At 54.2% G+C, this 20,283-nt stretch overlaps 2 protein-coding genes and 1 long non-coding RNA gene across 3 annotated transcripts in view; 1 reads left to right on the top strand and 2 right to left on the bottom strand.

Moving 5' to 3' along the window:
* Positions 1 to 903: 903 nt before the first annotated feature.
* Positions 904 to 3,827, bottom strand: LOC125446012. Its single transcript, XR_007246352.1, has 2 exons — positions 2,625 to 3,827; positions 904 to 2,509 (listed from the first exon to the last, which is right to left on the bottom strand). It is a non-coding gene; the product is annotated as an uncharacterized LOC125446012 (long non-coding RNA).
* Positions 3,828 to 4,360: 533 nt separating this feature from the next.
* On the top strand, positions 4,361 to 18,345 carry LOC125445559 (intermediate filament family orphan 2-like). The gene is made up of 8 exons (XM_048518647.1): positions 4,361 to 4,474; positions 4,664 to 4,759; positions 7,150 to 7,290; positions 8,539 to 8,681; positions 12,332 to 12,452; positions 13,236 to 13,328; positions 14,147 to 14,280; positions 15,064 to 18,345. The coding sequence occupies exons 1-8, from the start codon at positions 4,361 to 4,363 to the stop codon at positions 15,167 to 15,169; spliced, it is 948 nt and encodes a 315-aa protein (XP_048374604.1). The 3' UTR covers positions 15,170 to 18,345.
* Positions 16,789 to 20,283, bottom strand: part of LOC125445560 (intermediate filament family orphan 2-like) — a 34,056-nt gene continuing 30,561 nt past the window's right edge. Inside the window, exons 3-4 of the mRNA XM_048518648.1 lie at positions 17,376 to 17,481; positions 16,789 to 17,019 (exon numbers count right to left, since the gene is read on the bottom strand). Of these exons, the coding sequence (XP_048374605.1) occupies positions 16,789 to 17,019; positions 17,376 to 17,481 (337 nt within the window). The remainder of the gene's footprint in view (positions 17,020 to 17,375; positions 17,482 to 20,283) is intronic.

A 20,283-nucleotide genomic window follows, 5' to 3' on the forward strand; every position in this document is an offset into this window, starting at 1 on the left:
GCTGGCATCTTCAGAGGATCCTCAAAGCAGCTTACAAACTCTTTCCCTTCCTCTCCCCACAACAGACACTTTGTGAGGTAGGTGGGGCTGAGGGAGTTCTGAGAGAACTGTGACTGGCCCAAGGTCACCCAGCAGGCTTCACACGTAGAAGCAGGGAAATAAGCCTGGTTCTCCAGTTTAGAGACTGCTGCTTATGCGGAGGGGGGAATGAAACCCAAGTCTCCAGTTTGGAGTCTGCCTATCTCAGTGATGGCGAACCTATGGCACAGGTGCCAGAGGTGGCACTCGGAGCCCTCTTTGTGGGCACGCGCACACAGAGTTCATCATGTGGGGGCAGAAAATCACCCTCCCCCGCACACATCTAGGCTGGCCTGGGTCACTGAGCATGATGTGCGCGCATCGCGGTGAGCAGGGAGGATTCGGCTAGCGTGCCTGGTGCCTGTGCTTTGGGTGGCTGCTGCCCGCGGGGGGGGGGGGCACAGAGGGGACGGAAATGCTACAGAGACACAAAGCGGCATTTGTGGGACTTGCTGCAGGTTAGAGCAGGCTGGCCCCTGCTCGAGCGCGTGGGGTGGAGGAAGAGGGAGGCAACCAGTTTTTTCTAAACTAAAACCTCAGCATTCAGGTTAAATTGCCGGGTTGGCACTTTGTGATAAATAAGTGGGGTTTGGGTTGCAATTTGGGCACTCGGTCTCAAAAAGGTTCGCCATCACTGGCCTCCCTCCGCTCATGGCCTCCCTCCGCTCATGGTTACCTGTGTTACCTGGACAGTGCCAGCCAGGGCGTGGGTGTGAGGACATGGTGGCAGATGATCAAGTCAAGCAAAGGTTTGGAAGCCGCCCCCCCGCCTTGTCACAAGTACTGACAGGATGAGCGCCAGTGGAATGAGAGACAGACACAAAGTTTTCAGCAACCAGGCAGTCTGGCGTTTATTGTAAGGGGGTTCTTCCTTTTAAACAAAGAATCCTCCTCACCCGTTTTCCCCACCGACAAAGCTCCAGAGCCATCCCCATTCTACAGAGGAGCCCGCTTGGTACATGAAATAAGAAAACAAAACTCTTTAGCTAGTATTTGAGAAGTTGAGGGTGAACCACGTGTCAGCCAGCGCTCCACTCCCACAAGTAGAGCCAACAGCCCAAGATTACCAAGCAGGGAAAGGCTCCCTTTTCAAAACAGAAGGAACCAAAAGAAGAGCTCCACGCTGCGCTCTGTGAAATCAGAGCAGGTATCTTTTTGGCACTCACAGGTGAGTGGTGATGAACCACCAGGAACTAGGAGTCCAAAGGGCCCAGGTGGGCACAGCTTCGTTGGCCGCTCCACACCCTTGGGCCGACTGTGTCAGAGCACTCATTCTGCTGCTGAGCCCGAGACCAGCCAGCAGCTAAAAGTGGAAGATCAACTCTGACCCAAAGTGAATCACAAAGGGGGGGGGGGTTCTTCTAGAGCAAGCTTAAGAAATGGTTCACCTTTAGACCTCTCCCACCGGAGCGCAAATACGTGCCTCTAGTTATACCCCCCCACACCTTTAAAATATGCTCATATACAGAATAGAAAGCACAATATGTACAACAATACAATAAACAGTTTCATTTCCCCCAATCCATTAAGTAGTCAGTTTCATGACTGTAAAAAAAAAGTTACATGATTTCAGGAACTACTGGAGGGAGGGAGGGAGGGAGGGAGGGAGGGAGGGAGGGAGGGAGGAAAAAAAGATTAAACTTCTTCCTGCTTTCTGCCCACCAACTGCTCCACTAGCATTTGGGGAAATTGGAAGGTTTCTTCCACCATTCCCTGAAAGCCCCCTTTGCCCCTGTTTTCATGCTCAAAGCAACTTGGCCAATGGTCCTGTTGTTCCTGGCACTTCAGCCTCCACCCACTCCTCACAGAGTTTGTCAACAGCCAAAACTCGAGCTTCTGCAGCAAGACACCCAAACACAGCTGTCTTCTCCAGTGCATGTTAGAGGTGCCGCCTGGCCATGACTCACCTGACCTCCTCCGATTCCAAAGAGAGACTCTACTTGCTAGTCCCCAGGTGTCAGTAGCTCAAGAAGACACTTGTTCACCTGCCTACCTCTCTACACACGTGGCCAAAAATGTGGAGGGGAGTCCCTTGGAATTTCCTTCGCCTAAAGTAGATTGTGCTCAGTGACAGAGGCATTTGCAACCCTGTCAAAGGGACATGGGCAGGGAAAAGGTCGACATGAATACCCGCTCTCAAAAATAGAATGTTATTCTTTGCTCCACCTCTCCATTTTTCCTGCCAGAAATGACCAGACGTCCCAGGAGGACTCCAGAGTTCCAGTCCAGGCACAAATATTTTAAAAATAGGCCGCTTAAAATCACCTCTACCGTTGCTTTCCCGCATGGAGACCACAACCTTGCAGCTTTCCCCACACAAGCGCAGAAGTCAGTGCAGTACAGAGTTTGTCTTACAGAACCTTTTAGTTTCACCTTGGTCAGTTATCTGCACTTGTGTTGGGAGAGAAAGTCTACACCAGGAGTCTGCAACCTGTGGCTCTCCAGATGTTTGTGGACTACAAATCCCATCAGCTCCTGCCAGCATGGCCAATGGGGCTGATGGGAATTGTAGTCCATGAACATCTGGAGAGCCACAGGTTGCAGACCCTGGTCTACACTGTCCCCAGCTATGCCATAGCATGATTAGACAAGATGTCAGGCAGGTTGTTTCACAGCACACACCCCTTTCCAGTGTGTGGGGTGGGGGTGGGGGGCACTGAAACACTCCCGCAGACCAAGACAGAGACGATGATGGAGGATCTCATGGGGGGGGGGGGTGTCTCTAAGTGTGCAGATTGGCATGTTCCTTCACATGCATGGATGTGAAGGGAGGCTTCTGGGAGAGGAAATGCCTCCTGCAGGTACCAAAGACGAATGGTCATTTCATACGCCACATTTTGCAGAAGCATCTCTCTGGTGCTGCAAGACCTTCACTCTGGCTGGGTGACATCAGCCTCCCGCAACCCAGAAGTGGGCTGTTTGGGCCCTCCAAGCCAGGCCAAGCTGCACAAAACATCTTAGCGGAAAGTCAGGCAGACCTTGATTAAAGCAGCCTATTCTAAAAAAATGTCTGGGAGTGGATTGTAGTGCTGCCCGGCAAACCCGGCTAGCTGGTGCCACTCAACAATTAAGTGCTGGGAGAACGAGGCCCACCTCCCAGGCGCCCACCATTCACATTCTAATTTGCCAAATGCTTCGAGGCAAAAATCATGCTTCCATTTATAAACCGGCCTTCCGCTCGGATATATGTCAGAGAGCTCGCCAGTACGGCTCAAAGCGCGGTTTGATTTGCAGTAATTTTCCAATTCCCCCTTTTCTGCCGAAGCTGCATTTGACCTGTTTAAAACACTCCCACAAACCCAAATTGAACACCCGATCCTTATCTTTCCTTTTAGCTCCCAATTGACAAATATAGGGAAAGCAGAATCACTTGCTTCTTGAACAATACATTTGCTTGCTAGTGCCAAGTGTGGAACTGTTTCAACATTCACACATTTTTTGATGAAGGGAAGAGAGGAAGAGCATCCCTTGCAGTGCCAAGAACCAAAGGTGCACCACTCACAAGTGCTGACAAACAGAGATTAAGATGCCTGAACATCATACCTCTACTAAAAGGTGGCTTCAAAGGGAACACATTTGACCAAGTGCTTGGAGGTGCTCAACTTCCTTGCTCTCTGCCTTAGCCAAAAGTGTCAAATCCTTTAGAATAGTTTCTACATTATCTTTGGAATTTTTTTAAAAAAAACATGCATCCACTGAGCCATAGGTGTCAAACTCACAGCCCTCCAGATGTTATAGACTACAGTTCCCATCATCCCCTGCCAGCATCATGCTGGCAGGGGATGATGGGAATTGTAGTCCATAACATCTGGAGGACCGCAAGTTTGACACCTGTGTTCTAAAGCTTGGAGCGCTTGTTCCCAGCTGGTCTGCTCCTGTATGCCAGCATTGGTGTTTGCACCCAAAAAGAACCAACTGCGGTGCTTCCCCACCGGTTAATTGAAAGGGGAGTCCACTTCCTGTGTGCACCTATGGGCTAGTAGTAGTTTATAGGCTTGGCTAACTAATAGCAGGAAGAAGAAGAGTTGGTTTTTATACCCTTCTTTCTCTACCTGAAGGAGTCTCAACGTGGCTTACAAACTCCTTCCCTTCCCCTTCCCACAGCAGACCCCCTAGGTAGGTGGGGCTGAGAGAATTTAGAGAGAATTGGGAATAGCTCAAGGTCACCCAGCAGGCTTCATGTGCAGGAGCGGGAAACAAATCCAGGAGTTGGGGATCAAACCTGGTTCTCCAGAGCAAAGTCCGCCACTCCTGAGCACTTCACCACACTGAATTTCCCATGATGTCCTTTCTCCAGGTTTTTTCCCTGAAGTACCAGGTTTCATATTGGGAGAGGGGAGGGATCGCGAGGCACTTCCCTTCGAGTCCAGAGCTTGGAAATGATCCTGCAGCAATGGTTGGGGGGGGGGGGGGGGCCAGCCATCTCTTTCCTCATCTGAGAATAACTGCTACTTGCTCCAAGCACGCCAGTGGCCAATCGCGTAGCAGATGCATGATATGAGCAGATATGCTAGGCTGTGGATCAATAGTTTTATTCTTGGATCAGTATTTCCTTTCTGCAATTGGCATGCTGTTTGTCCTCTAGGAAGCGCAAGAAGCTGAGGCGCTCCAGGAAGAGCTGAACGAGAAGATTGAGAGGCTGAAAGCCGAGCTGGTGGTCTTCAAGGGTCTCATGAGTGACGTAAGTGCCCCAGGGCGAGCCAAACTGTGCCCACCGCCCCTTGCCTTTGTGAACACGAAATCACACCCCAAGCGTCGTTAATGAAAAAGTGACGGCATCGGAGAGCGCTGCTTGCAGTTAGCGTTACGGCTGCCGGGGGGGGGGGGGGGCAGTGATTGAATGCATCGGCCAGATCGCCCCTGCCTTCGCCCTGCTTCCCGTCTGGTCTGTGTAGATGCATTAACTCGCCGCTTATCACATCACCTCGACTGTCCCCCGATGACTCCACAGCAGCTATCGGTGTTGAAACCCCCCCCCCCGTCCCGTCCCCCCGCCTGCAGCTTTTGACAAGAATGCAGGGGAGAATTCCCATGTACTTAAGGGGCTTAGTGATTCATCTTAAGCGTAGGATTTGAGGAACATCGCTCAGAACGTGTCAGTCAGCACAGCTAAAACGATTCCTTCAGATTCTGAAATCCTCTTAGTGGTAAATTCAAACCCAAGTCTCAGGATCTCTTTATTCCGAGGCTGGTATTTACACGTATCAGTTCTGCGCATAAACAGGGTACGTACTGGGAGCTGGAACCCATCTTATTCTAGAGAGGGGTGTTGAAGAATTGCCTGGCTGTTGAAAAGCGGGTATATCGGGGCCAGGTTGCCAGAGATGGTCGAAGTAATGGGGGATCTCATGACTAGCAACTGTTGAGTTGTGTTTGTGATTGGTGTTTGGAATATGCTTCCACAGGAGGTGGTGATGGCCACTAACCTGGATAGCTTTAAAAAGGGCTTGGACAGATTTATGGAGGAGAAGTCGATCTATGGCTCCCAATCTTGATCCTCCAAATGCCTTAGCAGACCAGGTGCTCAGGAGCAGCAGCAGCAGAAGGCCATTGCTTTCACCTCCTGCAGGTGAGCTCCCAAAGGCACCTGGTGGGCCACTGCGAGTAGCAGAGAGCTGGACTAGATGGACTCTGGTCTGATCCAGCAGGCTAGTTCTTAGGTTCTTATGTTCTTATGAGTTGACTTGAGTTGGTGCTTCTTGTGAGAGCGGCGCAGACCGCCTTACTCATCAGAGGTGGGGTATGGAGCATTTCCCACTATTCCAGCTTTGAGATCTTCTTTATAAACTACGTGCACCCCTCTGGTTTGAGAGCGAACCAGCCTGATCCTCCTCTCCTCTGTCTTGCCTCCTTCCCTTTCGTCTTCTGCCATATAATTGGGATTTGGTTTTGTTTGCTTGTTTGACTGCTGTAGTTTCTGCCAGAAACAGAATTGCCCAGTTTCTACCACTGAAAGCATTAAAGGTGTCCACACCTCAAGGCAAACCCACGCTGGTTTCTCTTGGGAGGCGCTGCGATTCTTGAACCTGTGTGAATACAGAGCTGTAGATGTGCCCTGGGCTTCAGTGGTCTCTTTGTGAGGGGGGAAAAAGCCATTTGCTTGGACCTAAGTAAGGATGACTGTGAAGGAAGCCATGTGGAGGGCTATTTTTAAACAGGCAGCTAGCTCACAGGGCCTAACTTTTTACCGCTGTACATCACAGATGACATGTTATCAGCCATTCAGTAGCTTTTGGTATATTTGCCTTTGACCTATAATACAAGCATTCATTCAAAATGTACTTTTTATAGTACTGCTCTGATGTACAGATACAATATTGAAGAAATATTACTTGGAAGGAACCTTGGCTGGGCCAAAGTTTTGCATTAAGAGAAGCTTCAAGCGGACTTGGAGTTAATTCGCGTGGGTTTCTTTTTTTTCTTTGCTTCAGAAAGTTGCTTGTTACTTGTTGAGGGTTGAGTACATCTTGAAGGCACACGTTTAGCAGTATTGAAAATTTGTGCTGCAAACTTTAGAAAAATAACTTCAGCAGAGTCTTTGGGAAACACATCTCCATTTTTGTTCCTAAAACTGATGTGTCTGGGAAGTGAGCAAAGTTAGAAAACTTAGAAGCATAAATCTAGAAATATTTTAGGTTGCTCTTTCTTCTTATAAAGGTTATATTATTTCAAATTTAGTGTTCAAGCCTACCACATCCATATGAAAACATGAAGCTGCAACAGACTTACATGAATGTCCTGACTTTTGTTTTGAATCTGGAAATGTAATTTAATTTGGATACTTTCAGGATTGGTTTCCGTATGCCCACGGCTTTATCATGCGAGGCTTTGAATTGGAAGCTGTCAGGCTGTTGGTGTTCTTAGATGCTTGTGATGTTAGAAATCTGTTTCCTATGATTTGACCACCCCCTTGAAATGCTGCTGTTGCCCCTCACTGCTTAGAGGGCTGAGAACAGGCCGTGTTGTGTAGAGGCAGCCGTAATCTTTCATTGGCAGAGATACTGCAGAGTATCTCTCCTTCTCTTCTGAACTGTGCGAACGGAAGATAATCCCCTGCTGTCCTTCCTGCAGCCCATGACAGACCTGGACACAAAGATCCAAGAAAAGGCCATGAAGGTGGACATGGACATCTGCCGAAGAATCGATATCACAGCCAAGCTGTGTGATGTAGCCCAGCAGCGCAACTCTGAAGATGTTTCCAAGATATTCCAGGTGACTAGGGCTCATCCCGTCCTCCGGAGGACACGGCTGTGCTGGGAAGAGAGAGGAAGTCCCAAGCCCTGAGGTTCCTCTTCCGGACTTGCTCCTCCAGAGCTTCCACTCATAAGAGAAGGCGCTGGTTTAAAGGACAGGCCTGGGCAGATGACATCTGCCCCTTACTTTCACAGTGGAACAGGAAGCCACGTTCTCAGCTGCGGCCAGATCCTGGCCCTGCAAAGAAATGTAAGAAAGGTGCACTTTCTTACATGTGCACCTTTCTTACATGTGCACATGTGCAGACTGCCGTGTCTGGCCCCCGTTCGCCCAAAAGGCAGTCTGGCCTCTGTTCTGGCCCCCGTTCTGTCTGGCCCCCATTCGCCCAAAAGGCAGTCTGGCCTCCGTTCTGGCCCCCGTTCTGTCTGGCCCCCATTCGCCCAAAAGGCAGTCTGGCCTCCGTTCTGGCCCCCGTTCTGTCTGGCCCCCGTTCGCCCAAAAGGCAGTGCGTCGACCCCCGGGCTTTTAAAAAGAAGCCTTCAAATAAACCCCAAGATCTGAATTCTGAGAGCAGGCTGGCGTGTGCGTGATAATGCCAGAAAAGAGAGAAGCAAAGTTGCACTTGGTGTTTATATTGACTAGCATAGGCTGAGGTGTCAGCCTGCCCTCAAGAGGGAGTAACTCTTAATCCGAGACATCTCTTGGAGCTTCACAAACGCTTCAGTTTTATTCTGTATAACGTTGTTCCAGTTTAGCTCTGCTTCTGAGTATGGGTGGAGGCAGGGAGGAAGGGCGGCCTAGACCTGTTCATCATGGTTAGCCTACAGCAGGGGTGGCCAGTTGGCCATGCTGGCAGGGGCTGATGGGAATTGTAGTCTGTGAACATCTGGAGCACCATAGGTTGGCCACCCCTGGCCTACAGGGTGGCCAAGGCCAGGAAGGAGAGAGCTAAGGTGCTGCTGCTGCTCTCCAGCTTTCTTGCCCCGAGCATCTGCAGCTGCTTGTGTGTCCTCCTCATCCTAGGCTGTGCATGGCGGGCTGCGGCCCAAACAGCTGGGCCCTCCAGGCAGGTTGCTTTGCTGTGTGCTGTTCTGTTCTGCTTTCCCGTGCTCTGTGTCTTACCTCCTGTAACGGATGTTGACTGAGCCTAGTCGAGAGAAGCCGTCACACGCACAGTATCCCTGGACTTTCTATCCTGCCATTCTTGAGCCGCCCCTTCCTCTCGCTTGGGATTTCTAACCACTGCCCTTTCTCTCCAAAACGAAGGTGGCTTCGAAAAAGAAAGAGCGGAAGCTGCCTTTGGAAGAAGACCTCTCTGAGCAGGACACGGACAACGGCCGCTTCTCAGACGACGAAGTCAGCTGCTCTCTGAATATCACGGATGAAATGAAGAGGATGTTCAACCAGCTGTGAGTACTCACAAGGCGTTGCGTCCCTCAGCCAAAACGTTTGCTTTGGGAGAAGCAGAATTCTTGCAGGATAAATGGTGCAAGTCCAGTAAACTTGTGCGCATCGACTTGTGCATCACTTGGTCTGCTCATAGCAAGAGGAGAGGGGAGGAGCCACGCTGGGCACCGAAGCCCTGCCCCAGGATTCTGAGATGGTATCAGAAGGTGGCTTACGTGTCTGGGTATGTCTGCAGTCTTTGGAACTAGAAGCGCTCTGCTTTGTCCTTGCAAATAACACTCAGGATTTCAGATCTTCTATCAGTACCAAATTTTGCATTCGTGTAGAAATACAGTACATAGAGACCTGTGTGGGTTTTTTATTTTTTTGTACATTCATCTGGCTTTATGTGGGACCGTAAAAAATGGTACAAGACTCTTGGGAGTTGTTCTCTGTGCAGTGCCTCGACTAAGGAGGCAGGGCTGGCCACTCAGAGCAGCTTTTAGCCATTTCCTGTGGCCGAATCCCTGGTGTCAAATGCCATCACAGGATGTATCTGGCAGGGCTACTAGCAACCAGGGAGATCCATCTCCTCCCTTCTATTGGTGTCTTCCACCAGCGAATGAAGATTTTTTTGTTTTCATTTTGCATTCACGCTATGATTTTTCCTTCCTAACTAATGCTTTATGTTTTCTATGTATTTAAACTGTCTTATATGTAGTTTAATTCTTTTTAAAGGTCTTTTAAAGCTGTGTTGATGAGGTATGGCTGGCAGGAAAATTCATTTTAATGGTTTCGTAATGTGTTTTAAATTGCTAGCTGTCTTGGTGGCCTCTGTAAGGGTAGAAAGGGGGAATATAAATGTTGTAAATAAATTTGCTAGCATAAGGTAAGATGTAAGGGGGCACTTCTAGTGTGACAGTGGCGTTGTTCTCTTATTTTGCTGACTGCTTTAAGATCAGGAAGCAGTAAAGAGACTTTTAAAAAACGGAAGTGTCACAATCACAGACCAGGAAAGGGATTTGGGCGTCTTAGTTGATAGTTCCATGGGAATGTCAACTCAATGCATGGCAGCTGTGAAAAAGGCAAACTCTATGCTGGGGATAATTAGGAAAGGAGTTGATAATAAAACTGCAAAGATTGTCATGCCCTTATATAAAGCAGTGGTGCAACCGCACTTGGAGTACTGTGTTCAGTTCTGGTCACCGCATCTCAAAAAGGATATCGAAGAGATAGAAAAAGTGCAGAGAAGAGCAACAAGGATGATTGGGGGACTGGAGCACCTTCCTTATGAGGAGAGGCTGCAGCGTTTGGGACTCTTTAGTTTGGAGAGAAGATGTCTGAAGGGGGGATATGATTGAAGTCTATAAAATCAGGCACCTGGTGGGCCACTGCGAGTAGCAGAGAGCTGGACTAGATGGACTCTGGTCTGATCCAGCTGGCTTGTTCTTATGTTCTTATGTTTTTAAGGCCAAACATTCTGCATGGACATTCTGCATCATCGCTACTGGCAGCTCCTTCTAAAAATCCCTTTTATTGGCATTTATTGTTTAGACCATCTCACCTGTGGATCATGGCCCCTTGTGAAGCATTAGCCTATATGGGAGAACCAGCGTGGTGTCGTGGTTAAGAGCAGGCGGATTCTCATCTGGAGAACTGGGCTTGATTTTCCACTCCTACACATGAGCGATGAACTCTTAACTGGTGAACCAGATTTGTTTCCCCCCGCCTACATTCCTGCTGTTCTCCTCCACCTTCTTGGAAAACACGTGCTTAACTATTGGCCCTATAAAACCAAGGACTAAGCTCTCTGCCTTCCATCCTCTCCTGGGCTGAGTCGATGAATCAGGGGTGTTGTTTCCTGTTCTCATTCATGCAGAACCCTGGTGCAGCTCAGCAAATCCTGGCCCTGTCTGACGGCATCTTACACAGATGCATCAGTGACGCGAGGGAAACGTTGCGCGTACCCACATCCTGTTAACAGGTGGCCATGCTGCAACAGGCACGGGCCACAGCTGCTCTTAGATACTTGACGAAGAAGCATGCTGGGATCTGTGAGTCTACCCAGAATTCCCGCTGCTGTGTTTGTTTCTGAAATGATGGCTTACCTCCATGGGCTTGTTGGGGCCCTCCGCAAATACCTCTTGGTTTATGGCTTAGGAAGACAACTGTGGCTGTAGACAAATAGCTGAGTTAATGCATCGCGAGTGCAAGTAAATCCTTTTTAAACAGCTAATTAAAACGCTGCATTATTGCGCTGGATTTAGGGAGAGGAGCTGGATTAGCAATGTTTAAAGAGTAAGCACAGCTGAGGTTCAGGGAAAACCGGAGCTGAGGAGGTCCTTCGTAGAGTGCTCAGCTGCAGCGGGACAGCGCGTGGAAGCTTTTTCTGGACCACTGATAAGCCGGCCCCATCAGTCTTCTGGCAAGGTTTGAATCTATCATAAGATTCGACTTGCCCTTGACTTGCAGCTGCGTCTATGTGCCTGGCTGGGAAGGAAATGAGCTCTGGGCGCAAAAATGTCCCATTGTTCAGCTCTGCAGAGTTGGTCCGACTTTCCCAAGATGGTGCAGGAGGTAGATTTCAAGCAAGTGGGCATCTGAATGCTTCACAGCAGGGGTGTCCAACTCTGGTGCGTCAGATGTTCATGGACTACAATCCCCATCAGCCCCTGCTGGCATGGCCGATTGGAATTGTAGTCCATGAATATCGGAAGCGCCAGAATTGGACACCTCTGGTTTACAGGGAGGCTGCAGTCCTCAAAGGCATTCATGCTCAGCCGCATTGATTGAGTAGCAAGGAAATCCACATGGGACTTTTCCTTTGACCTACACAAGTTGGCCGAATACAAGAATTGTCTTTTTGACATACCTGGAATTGATCTTTTATTGCTGCCTTTTTTCAGGTGAAACAACCCCCCCCCCCACTCCAGAATACTAACAGGGTATTTTTGGGGTGTGTTTTTTCTTCTGGTTCGGTTTTATAGAATGGCCACTCCCTAGTGGCAATAAAATTTGCGGTCGCCTTATAGCTGCTGGTATTTTGGAAAGGTGAAACTCAAGACAGTCCAAGTAGAGACGGCCGTTGATGAGCATCTATTCTTTCCTGATTGGCCATTTTAAAAAAGCAGGCAGCACAACGTTTGGTTCCTGCTTTGGGCATCTTGCGCCTCTCGGTTCCGGCGCAATCTTCTCTGTGTTGTTTTTTGCTCTAATGTGCAGCGCCACCTGGAGGAGAAGAGCTGAACTGTTGCTTTAGGTATATGAACCTGCGCAGGAAGAAGAAGATGAAGAGTTTGGATTTATACCCCACCTTTTTCTCCTGCAAGGAGACTCAAAGGGGCTTACAATCTCCTCCCCCCCCCCACCACAACAGGGGCTGAGAGCGTTGGGAGGGAACAATGACTAGCCCAAGGTCACCGAGCAGGAATGTAGGAGTGTGGAAACACATCTGGTTCACCAGATAAGCCTCCGCCACTCAGGTGGAGGAGTGGGGAATCAGACCCGGTTCTCCAGATTAGAATCCACCTGCTCTTACCCACCACACCACACTTGCAGGAGAGAAGAAAGGTGGCACCCAGGGGGTGTGCGTGCAAGAACGCTGTTTTCTCTATCTCCTCCCGGGAGCCTTTTTGAAGGACGACCGTAAGCACTCTCGACTTTCCCCCAACAGGCGCGAAACCTTTGATTTTGATGACGACTGCGACAGCTTAACATGGGAGGAGAACGAGGACACTTTGCTTCTCTGGGAAGACTTCACCAACTGCAACCCCTCGATCGAACTCCAGGGAGAGGTGAGGGAGGGTCTGTGCTGCGGAAGGGAACTCCAGGGAGAGGGTCTGTGCTGCTGGAGGAGGGCGTGTCCCTTTTTAGTCAGTTCCTCCGTCCTGTCGTGAGGCTGATTTAGGAACAGAGCCCATCCGAGCCGAGTTTGTCAAAGTGGATCTGGTCTGCTCGAGTCCTTACAGCATGTTTTATTGGAGTATGAAATCTGGTCCAATTTGAGAGGAAGGTATTGATCCTTGCTCCTAACAAGTTATGTGAATTTGCCACCTCAAAGTTTTTCCATATTTTCCCTGTAGATGAGGCTTTGGAAAAACCAAGCGGCCTCTCAAAGGGGCCGAACTTTGTGGCAGCTGATTTGTGTACAGCTTGTGTGCGCCTGTGTGAGCGTAGCTGTCAGTCGGGGTCTCAGTCTTGCAGCCGTTCTGAAGGCTTAAGAAGCTTAAATCCTTCTAATGGAAAATTCCATAATGAAATGGTAGGTTTGCCACGTAGATGGAGATTGGGGCAAATGACTGACTCTAATGACTCTGGTCTGGCTCTGCACTGTCTCCAGGCCTCTGGCTGTCTTGGTGGGATCGGGACCTTTCAGCTGCTCTTACCAGCTTAGCCACCAAGTTCTAGATCTTGCTTGCCTCTTTCTCCTATTCTGGCCCAGGAGTGACGTGCTTCGTGTAGGCCTTTTGGGTAACCCAGCTGCACGTGAGATCCCTGTGCTCAAGTCAAGATGCTTGTCTAGCCTGCTGGAAAAAATTCCACTCCTTTACTCACTCGTTCACAACGTTTCCTTTCAGCAGGAGGAGAACTTGGGCAACCTGATCCATGAAACGGAGTCTTTCTTCAAGACAAGAGACAAAGAATATCAGGAAACAATAGGGCAGATTGAGGTAAGCAAGCAACGGTTCCTGCCTCTGTAGTGGGCAGCAGTCAGCCTTCCGCCCTGGTGCTTTGGGAGGGGGCCCGCCTGGTCTGTGTGGAGCCCCTCCAAGGAATGAAAGGGCCGCCCCGCGGAGGCACAATTTCAGGGGCAGCCAGGCTCTTTCTCAGGCTGTGCAGACGGAACGGGGAGGGCTGTGTGGTAGGCAGGGGCTCTAGTCCTGAGAAGAAGGCTCTTGACTTAGCTGGGGGCCTGTGTGTGGGCAGATGCAGAATGGAGTGACATTTGAACGGGTAAAGCAGCAGTGGCGTAGTGGCTAAGAGCAGGTGCACTCTGATCTGGAGGAACCGGGTTTGATTCTCCGCTCTGCCGCTTGAGTTGTGGAGGCTTATCTGGGGAATTCAGATTAGCCTGTGCACTCCAACACACGCCAGCTGGGTGACTTTGGGCTAGTCACAGCTTTTCGGAGCTCTCTCAGCCCCACCCACCTGACAGGGTGTTTGTTGTGAGGGGGGAAGGGCAAGGAGATTGTAAGCCCCTTTGAGTCTCCTGCAGGAGCAGAAAGTAGAGAGGAGACCCCCAAGCAGAAGAGGAAAGAGTCCGACTTCTTTGAGCATCTTGAAGGGCTGAGCTCCTCCCCCCATCCATGTGTGCAGACCCAAATGTATGCAGGTGTTTTGAGCTGTACAGAACTTTTCCAGGTAGAATCCTGGTTTGCAGGGAGCAAATTCTAGCTCAGTTGCAGTTTGAGTGGGGATTAACTGTGCGTTGTCCTGGTGGGGAAAAGGGTACAAGCTTCTCTTGACGCGACACTCTGGCTTTCCGCAGCTGGAGCTGGCCACGGCCAAGAGCGACATGAACCGCCACCTCCACGAGTACATGGAAATGTGCAGCATGAAGCGGGGCCTGGATGTGCAGATGGAGACCTGCCGCCGGCTCATCAAAGGGTACTGCGCAGAGCCGTAAGGGAAGTGCAGTGCCCTTGGTGTTGCAACCGGCAATCACCCAGTAGGAGCTGAAGCGGGCCTTCTGGGGAAAGACTCAGCAACCGAGATGGCGCAAAATCCATGTCATATCTTCTGTTGACCAGAATGGCACAGAAACAGCCTACGAGCGTTCAAGCTTTCAAGCTCGTCAGAACTAATTTTTTAAAAATCTAGCCTGACGAATGTATTACATGGATTTTGTTTCTCGTTCTGAATTTTGCACAGGCCAATGTGAGTGGTCATAATTTTTTTAATAATCAGAAGTTGGACTCCTCCTGCCAACAGACAACTCCCTTCCCTCCCAACCCCCACCCGTGTCCTCTTCATCGGAGTTTCTCCCTCCCCACCACAGCAAGTACACAGCAGACACACCCGGTTGCAGAACTCTTAGCAATCCCCACTACCAGGCGAGCTTGCTTCACCGGTCTCCCCTGATTGGCTGGTGTGCCTTGATGGGGCGGGACCTTTTCCTACTGTGGAAACGTACATTGTACGTTGTACGGGTTGTACATTGTATGGGTCTTTCAGACATGGAGCTGTCAGGTGGGGAGGGGTTCTTGCCATCTTGTCTGGGGGCCTCTGCACCCAAGCACAGGCAGAAGGCTATGCGCACTTTTTCGTCTGCCCCCGGCCACATACCACAACCTCAGCTGCGCCTTGGCCCATCCCGGCCAGGATTGGCTGCAGGCCCCTGAATGGCGAGTGTGACGCAGGAGGCCTGAAGCCGCATCCCTGAGCCCCGCTCTCCTTTCTCCACAGAAACTCTCCTTCTCCCAGCTCCTTGGCCAGCAGCGACTCAGGAAACACAGACGAGATTCAAGACGAGTTCGACAGAGAAGCAGACGTGGAGCCGATGGTCAGCTGATGAAGACCCTGAGCAGCTCAGATGGAAAGGGAGAAGGGGAAAAGGAAAACTGTCAAAAAAAGGGGTTCTGTTAAGAAATGTTGAGACTTCAGAGACTTCTGCGCCCTGGCTTCCCAGGGTTCCTGAGGACTAGTGTGCTTCCCCACGCCATCCGAGGACCGGTGCTGAAATAATTTCTATTGTTGTACAAATGACAAATTGTGGAGTCCTGCAAGAGGAGAAATGGTATTTTAATTGTGCCTTTGCCCCTAGCTGAGCCACTTGGCGCTCCTCTGGAATAGAACTGTTCTTTTTGTAATAGTCACGGTAGCAAAGGGATGTGTTGACGGCAGACGCGGAAGGACTTTGGAGGCTGCTGCACAGCGGACCGGGAGGGGCGGTGCTGACAGATCTACTTGCCGGCACCCAGTGGCAGTACTCCATCGTGACCATCAAATGGTGCCGACCCCTGGGCACTTGGGACCGGCACAAAACTTTTCTGCCAGAGTTCAGAGTTATTCAGAGGAGCCCTCAGCTTGGTGCAAGGCCTGCTGGGAAAGTATGGTGGGGTGGGAATATCACTATTAACGTCTATGCAAAAAAATAATAATAACAGCCCTCGCCTTATTTCCGTGGAATGTTTGGTCCTGGCTGGGCTTCCGTGTCTCGTGGCAGAGGGAAAGCTGAGCACCTGTTTTTGCACACCGTTCAGGTCTGTGGAGCTTGTGTCGGACGTGGCTGGTGTGTTGCTGTGGGCGCTTCCCATGACCTTCCGTTTGCGAACAGCTCCCTTTTCGTTCTGCTTTTTTGGGGCCTCCCCTTTAAGCCATGAGTGGTTTTTTTCTAAAAAGGTTTGCTATTGAGGAGTGGGGGGGTGGGGGGACACCTCTGCTCTTGGGCAGCGTTCATCAGCCGGGGGCACAAAAGCGTTCCTTGCAAGATAAGCTCATCCTCACCATCCCACGGATCAGTGCCGAGTAACTTCCTTGGTCACGTGTGAAGCACTTCTGGCTCTCCTCAGCTGCCAGAACCACAGTCACGGCTGGCTGCTTGTGTTTCCCCCTGGAGGTGTGTATGGTGGGGTGGAAAGATATATTCTGGCAAGTGTAATTTCAATAAAGGTGAAAGGGTAGCAGCAGCTTCAGTGGCCGGCAGGTGAGAAGCACGGCTCTAGATACCTGCTACAGATTCCACGCCTGTTCTTCAGACAAACGGAGAACAGGGGTTCCCTGTCTGCTGCGGGGTTTTTCAAAGGACTCCAATGTATTAGTGTGATTCCCTCAAACTGGGGGGTGACTTTTCACTGGAAAAGCCAGTGCGACTCAGCCTGGATAGTACATTCTTCTGTTGCCTGACCTCTGCGTGAGGAGGTCTTTTGCCAAATAGCTCTCTCTCCCCCGACGGCCTGGGGTAACCTCTTTTCCATCTTGACCAGTTCACTATGCCACAAAAACACTGGCTGTCGAGGCAGAAGAAGAAATGTGTTATGCTGGCCCCTTTTGGAGGCATAGCTGATGGCCCAGTAAGTATTTTGGGGGGAGAAATCCAGGGTTTATTTTCCTCCAAAATGTATTTCCAGCAAATTGAAGAGGCGCCCTCAGATCATGCTGCAAATCAGTCCTGGTAAAGCTGGTGCAGAGTCAAGGGCCTTTCCGTTCTTCTCTTTGCTTGCCCGGCCTCAGGTGAGCTTCGGTTGGGTGGCTAAAGGGGGCCCCCAGGGCTGGGGCTGAACATGGTCCTAGTGGGGGTAGCTCCTTCTTCCACAGCTGTGCCTCATCTCTCCAAGTGAGGTGGGGTCCTCTGGACTCGCTCGGGTGTGAGGACCGGGGGCTGTCTGCAAATTCAGCAGTGAGACTCAATAGTCCTGTTCTCTGGAAGAGATGCAGTGTCACGGGGGACTTTTTGCGTGTGTCCAAGTTTGCTTTTTGAAACGGTCAGCTTGTTTCTCATCTCTAGTTGAGGAGCTTTATTCTGTGTCGTCGTGACCTTTCCAGTGCTTGCTTTGTTGAGCATTTCCTTCCCCTTTTTTGAGAGCAGAGTTTTTTGTTCCTGTGCGTATTCTTCTGTAGTTCCTTTCTCGCCAAAGCCCTTTAATGCCCATAGGTGGGGGTTGTCAAGCACTAACCGCCCTGGCCTGTTGGCACACAGGACAGGCCTTTCCCGGGTCAGGGTTTTCTAAGCCAGAGTTTGAACCTTGGCCTGCTGTCGGCATGGTTCCTCCAGGTACCAGGGCTTCCTCTGCCAAAGTCGGCATTGTCCAGATGAGCTTGTACATCCATCCGTCCAAGGGCAACGGTTGTGCTCGACAGCCCCCAATTTTGTTTTGGACACGTCTGCCGTAGGAGAGACATCAAGCCATTTAAATAGCCGTCCTCTTTCGTTGCTGCTAAGCGTCTTCATAGCATTTTAAGGTCGATGTACCCGAGCATGATTCAGTGCTTTTGCTTTTAATGATTGGCATGTTAAGATAGAGAATAGGGGGTGGGGGCAGGGGGGGGAGTAGATTTCCTGAGGGTGTGTAAGTGGGTAGATGGTTACAGATTCCCTTCTAGCAGTTCATGGGGTAGCTGTACGGGAGGTGTGTTTTGCATATGTGTAGAGGTAGGTGGGAATTCCCTGCATAACTAAGGTGGGATGGAATGATAGTGGTAGTGAACAAGGTGGTGGTCGTCAGTGGCTTACGTGCCACAAATATTTAAATTTGTCTTAACTTTTGAATAGGAGTGTAGGTGCAGCTGGTGAATGGCTCCAGCCCTTATCGGTTCACTTTTTGTATTCTCTTATTTTTCAGCCCCCCCTGGGGCCGTCTTAAGTAGACTGTGGTTTTATTACATTTGCCTTTTGTATGCGGGTCACAACCAGATTTAACGCTTGTCAGGAAAAAAAAACAATTGTGAAAATGCTGGACATCACGTTGACCTTTGTTTTTTTCCCCCTTCTTCTTCTGTAAAGCTGTAAATACTTTATTTTCTGTTCATGAGGCAGTGTCATATTGACACTCTTTTAGATATGAAATTGGAAAGTCTTGATTCTCGTGATTTTTAAAGGGGGCGGGGTTTGGAGCTAACAGTTTTTGTTTGCTTGTTAGCAAGAAGATAAAAGTTCCAAAAACTACACAGCAACAGACCTGCTCTTCCTGGGCAGGCCTTTCAAACTCGCGGCCCTCCAGATGTTATGGACTACAGTTCCCATCATCCCCTGCCAGCATCCCCCCCCCCCCCACCCCCCCCCCCCCCCACCCCCCCCCCCCCCCACCCCCCCCCCCCCCCACCCCCCCCCCCCCCCACCCCCCCCCCCCCCCACCCCCCCCCCCCCCCACCCCCCCCCCCCCCCACCCCCCCCCCCCCCCACCCCCCCCCCCCCCCACCCCCCCCCCCCCCCACCCCCCCCCCCCCCCACCCCCCCCCCCCCCCACCCCCCCCCCCCCCCACCCCCCCCCCCCCCCACCCCCCCCCCCCCCCACCCCCCCCCCCCCCCACCCCCCCCCCCCCCCACCCCCCCCCCCCCCCACCCCCCCCCCCCCCCACCCCCCCCCCCCCCCACCCCCCCCCCCCCCCACCCCCCCCCCCCCCCACCCCCCCCCCCCCCCACCCCCCCCCCCCCCCACCCCCCCCCCCCCCCACCCCCCCCCCCCCCCACCCCCCCCCCCCCCCACCCCCCCCCCCCCCCACCCCCCCCCCCCCCCACCCCCCCCCCCCCCCACCCCCCCCCCCCCCCACCCCCCCCCCCCCCCACCCCCCCCCCCCCCCACCCCCCCCCCCCCCCACCCCCCCCCCCCCCCACCCCCCCCCCCCCCCACCCCCCCCCCCCCCCACCCCCCCCCCCCCCCACCCCCCCCCCCCCCCACCCCCCCCCCCCCCCACCCCCCCCCCCCCCCACCCCCCCCCCCCCCCACCCCCCCCCCCCCCCACCCCCCCCCCCCCCCACCCCCCCCCCCCCCCACCCCCCCCCCCCCCCACCCCCCCCCCCCCCCACCCCCCCCCCCCCCCACCCCCCCCCCCCCCCACCCCCCCCCCCCCCCACCCCCCCCCCCCCCCACCCCCCCCCCCCCCCACCCCCCCCCCCCCCCACCCCCCCCCCCCCCCACCCCCCCCCCCCCCCACCCCCCCCCCCCCCCACCCCCCCCCCCCCCCACCCCCCCCCCCCCCCACCCCCCCCCCCCCCCACCCCCCCCCCCCCCCACCCCCCCCCCCCCCCACCCCCCCCCCCCCCCACCCCCCCCCCCCCCCACCCCCCCCCCCCCCCACCCCCCCCCCCCCCCACCCCCCCCCCCCCCCACCCCCCCCCCCCCCCACCCCCCCCCCCCCCCACCCCCCCCCCCCCCCACCCCCCCCCCCCCCCACCCCCCCCCCCCCCCACCCCCCCCCCCCCCCACCCCCCCCCCCCCCCACCCCCCCCCCCCCCCACCCCCCCCCCCCCCCACCCCCCCCCCCCCCCACCCCCCCCCCCCCCCACCCCCCCCCCCCCCCACCCCCCCCCCCCCCCACCCCCCCCCCCCCCCACCCCCCCCCCCCCCCACCCCCCCCCCCCCCCACCCCCCCCCCCCCCCACCCCCCCCCCCCCCCACCCCCCCCCCCCCCCACCCCCCCCCCCCCCCACCCCCCCCCCCCCCCACCCCCCCCCCCCCCCACCCCCCCCCCCCCCCACCCCCCCCCCCCCCCACCCCCCCCCCCCCCCACCCCCCCCCCCCCCCACCCCCCCCCCCCCCCACCCCCCCCCCCCCCCACCCCCCCCCCCCCCCACCCCCCCCCCCCCCCACCCCCCCCCCCCCCCACCCCCCCCCCCCCCCACCCCCCCCCCCCCCCACCCCCCCCCCCCCCCACCCCCCCCCCCCCCCACCCCCCCCCCCCCCCACCCCCCCCCCCCCCCACCCCCCCCCCCCCCCACCCCCCCCCCCCCCCACCCCCCCCCCCCCCCACCCCCCCCCCCCCCCACCCCCCCCCCCCCCCACCCCCCCCCCCCCCCACCCCCCCCCCCCCCCACCCCCCCCCCCCCCCACCCCCCCCCCCCCCCACCCCCCCCCCCCCCCACCCCCCCCCCCCCCCACCCCCCCCCCCCCCCACCCCCCCCCCCCCCCACCCCCCCCCCCCCCCACCCCCCCCCCCCCCCACCCCCCCCCCCCCCCACCCCCCCCC

This window comes from Sphaerodactylus townsendi, linkage group LG16 (genome assembly GCF_021028975.2).
Source record: "Sphaerodactylus townsendi isolate TG3544 linkage group LG16, MPM_Stown_v2.3, whole genome shotgun sequence".
Taxonomy (NCBI): domain Eukaryota; kingdom Metazoa; phylum Chordata; class Lepidosauria; order Squamata; family Sphaerodactylidae; genus Sphaerodactylus; species Sphaerodactylus townsendi.

Excerpts from the sequence above, each read along its gene's own strand:
- LOC125445559 (XM_048518647.1), top strand. The coding sequence starts at position 4,361 with ATGTCCTTTCTCCAGGTTTTTTCCCTGAAGTACCAGGTTTCATATTGG. Across the intron at positions 7,291-8,538 it reads ATGTTTCCAAGATATTCCAG|GTGGCTTCGAAAAAGAAAGA; the intron begins GTGACTAGGGCT and ends TCCAAAACGAAG. Across the intron at positions 14,281-15,063 it reads AAAGGGTACTGCGCAGAGCC|AAACTCTCCTTCTCCCAGCT; the intron begins GTAAGGGAAGTG and ends CTTTCTCCACAG.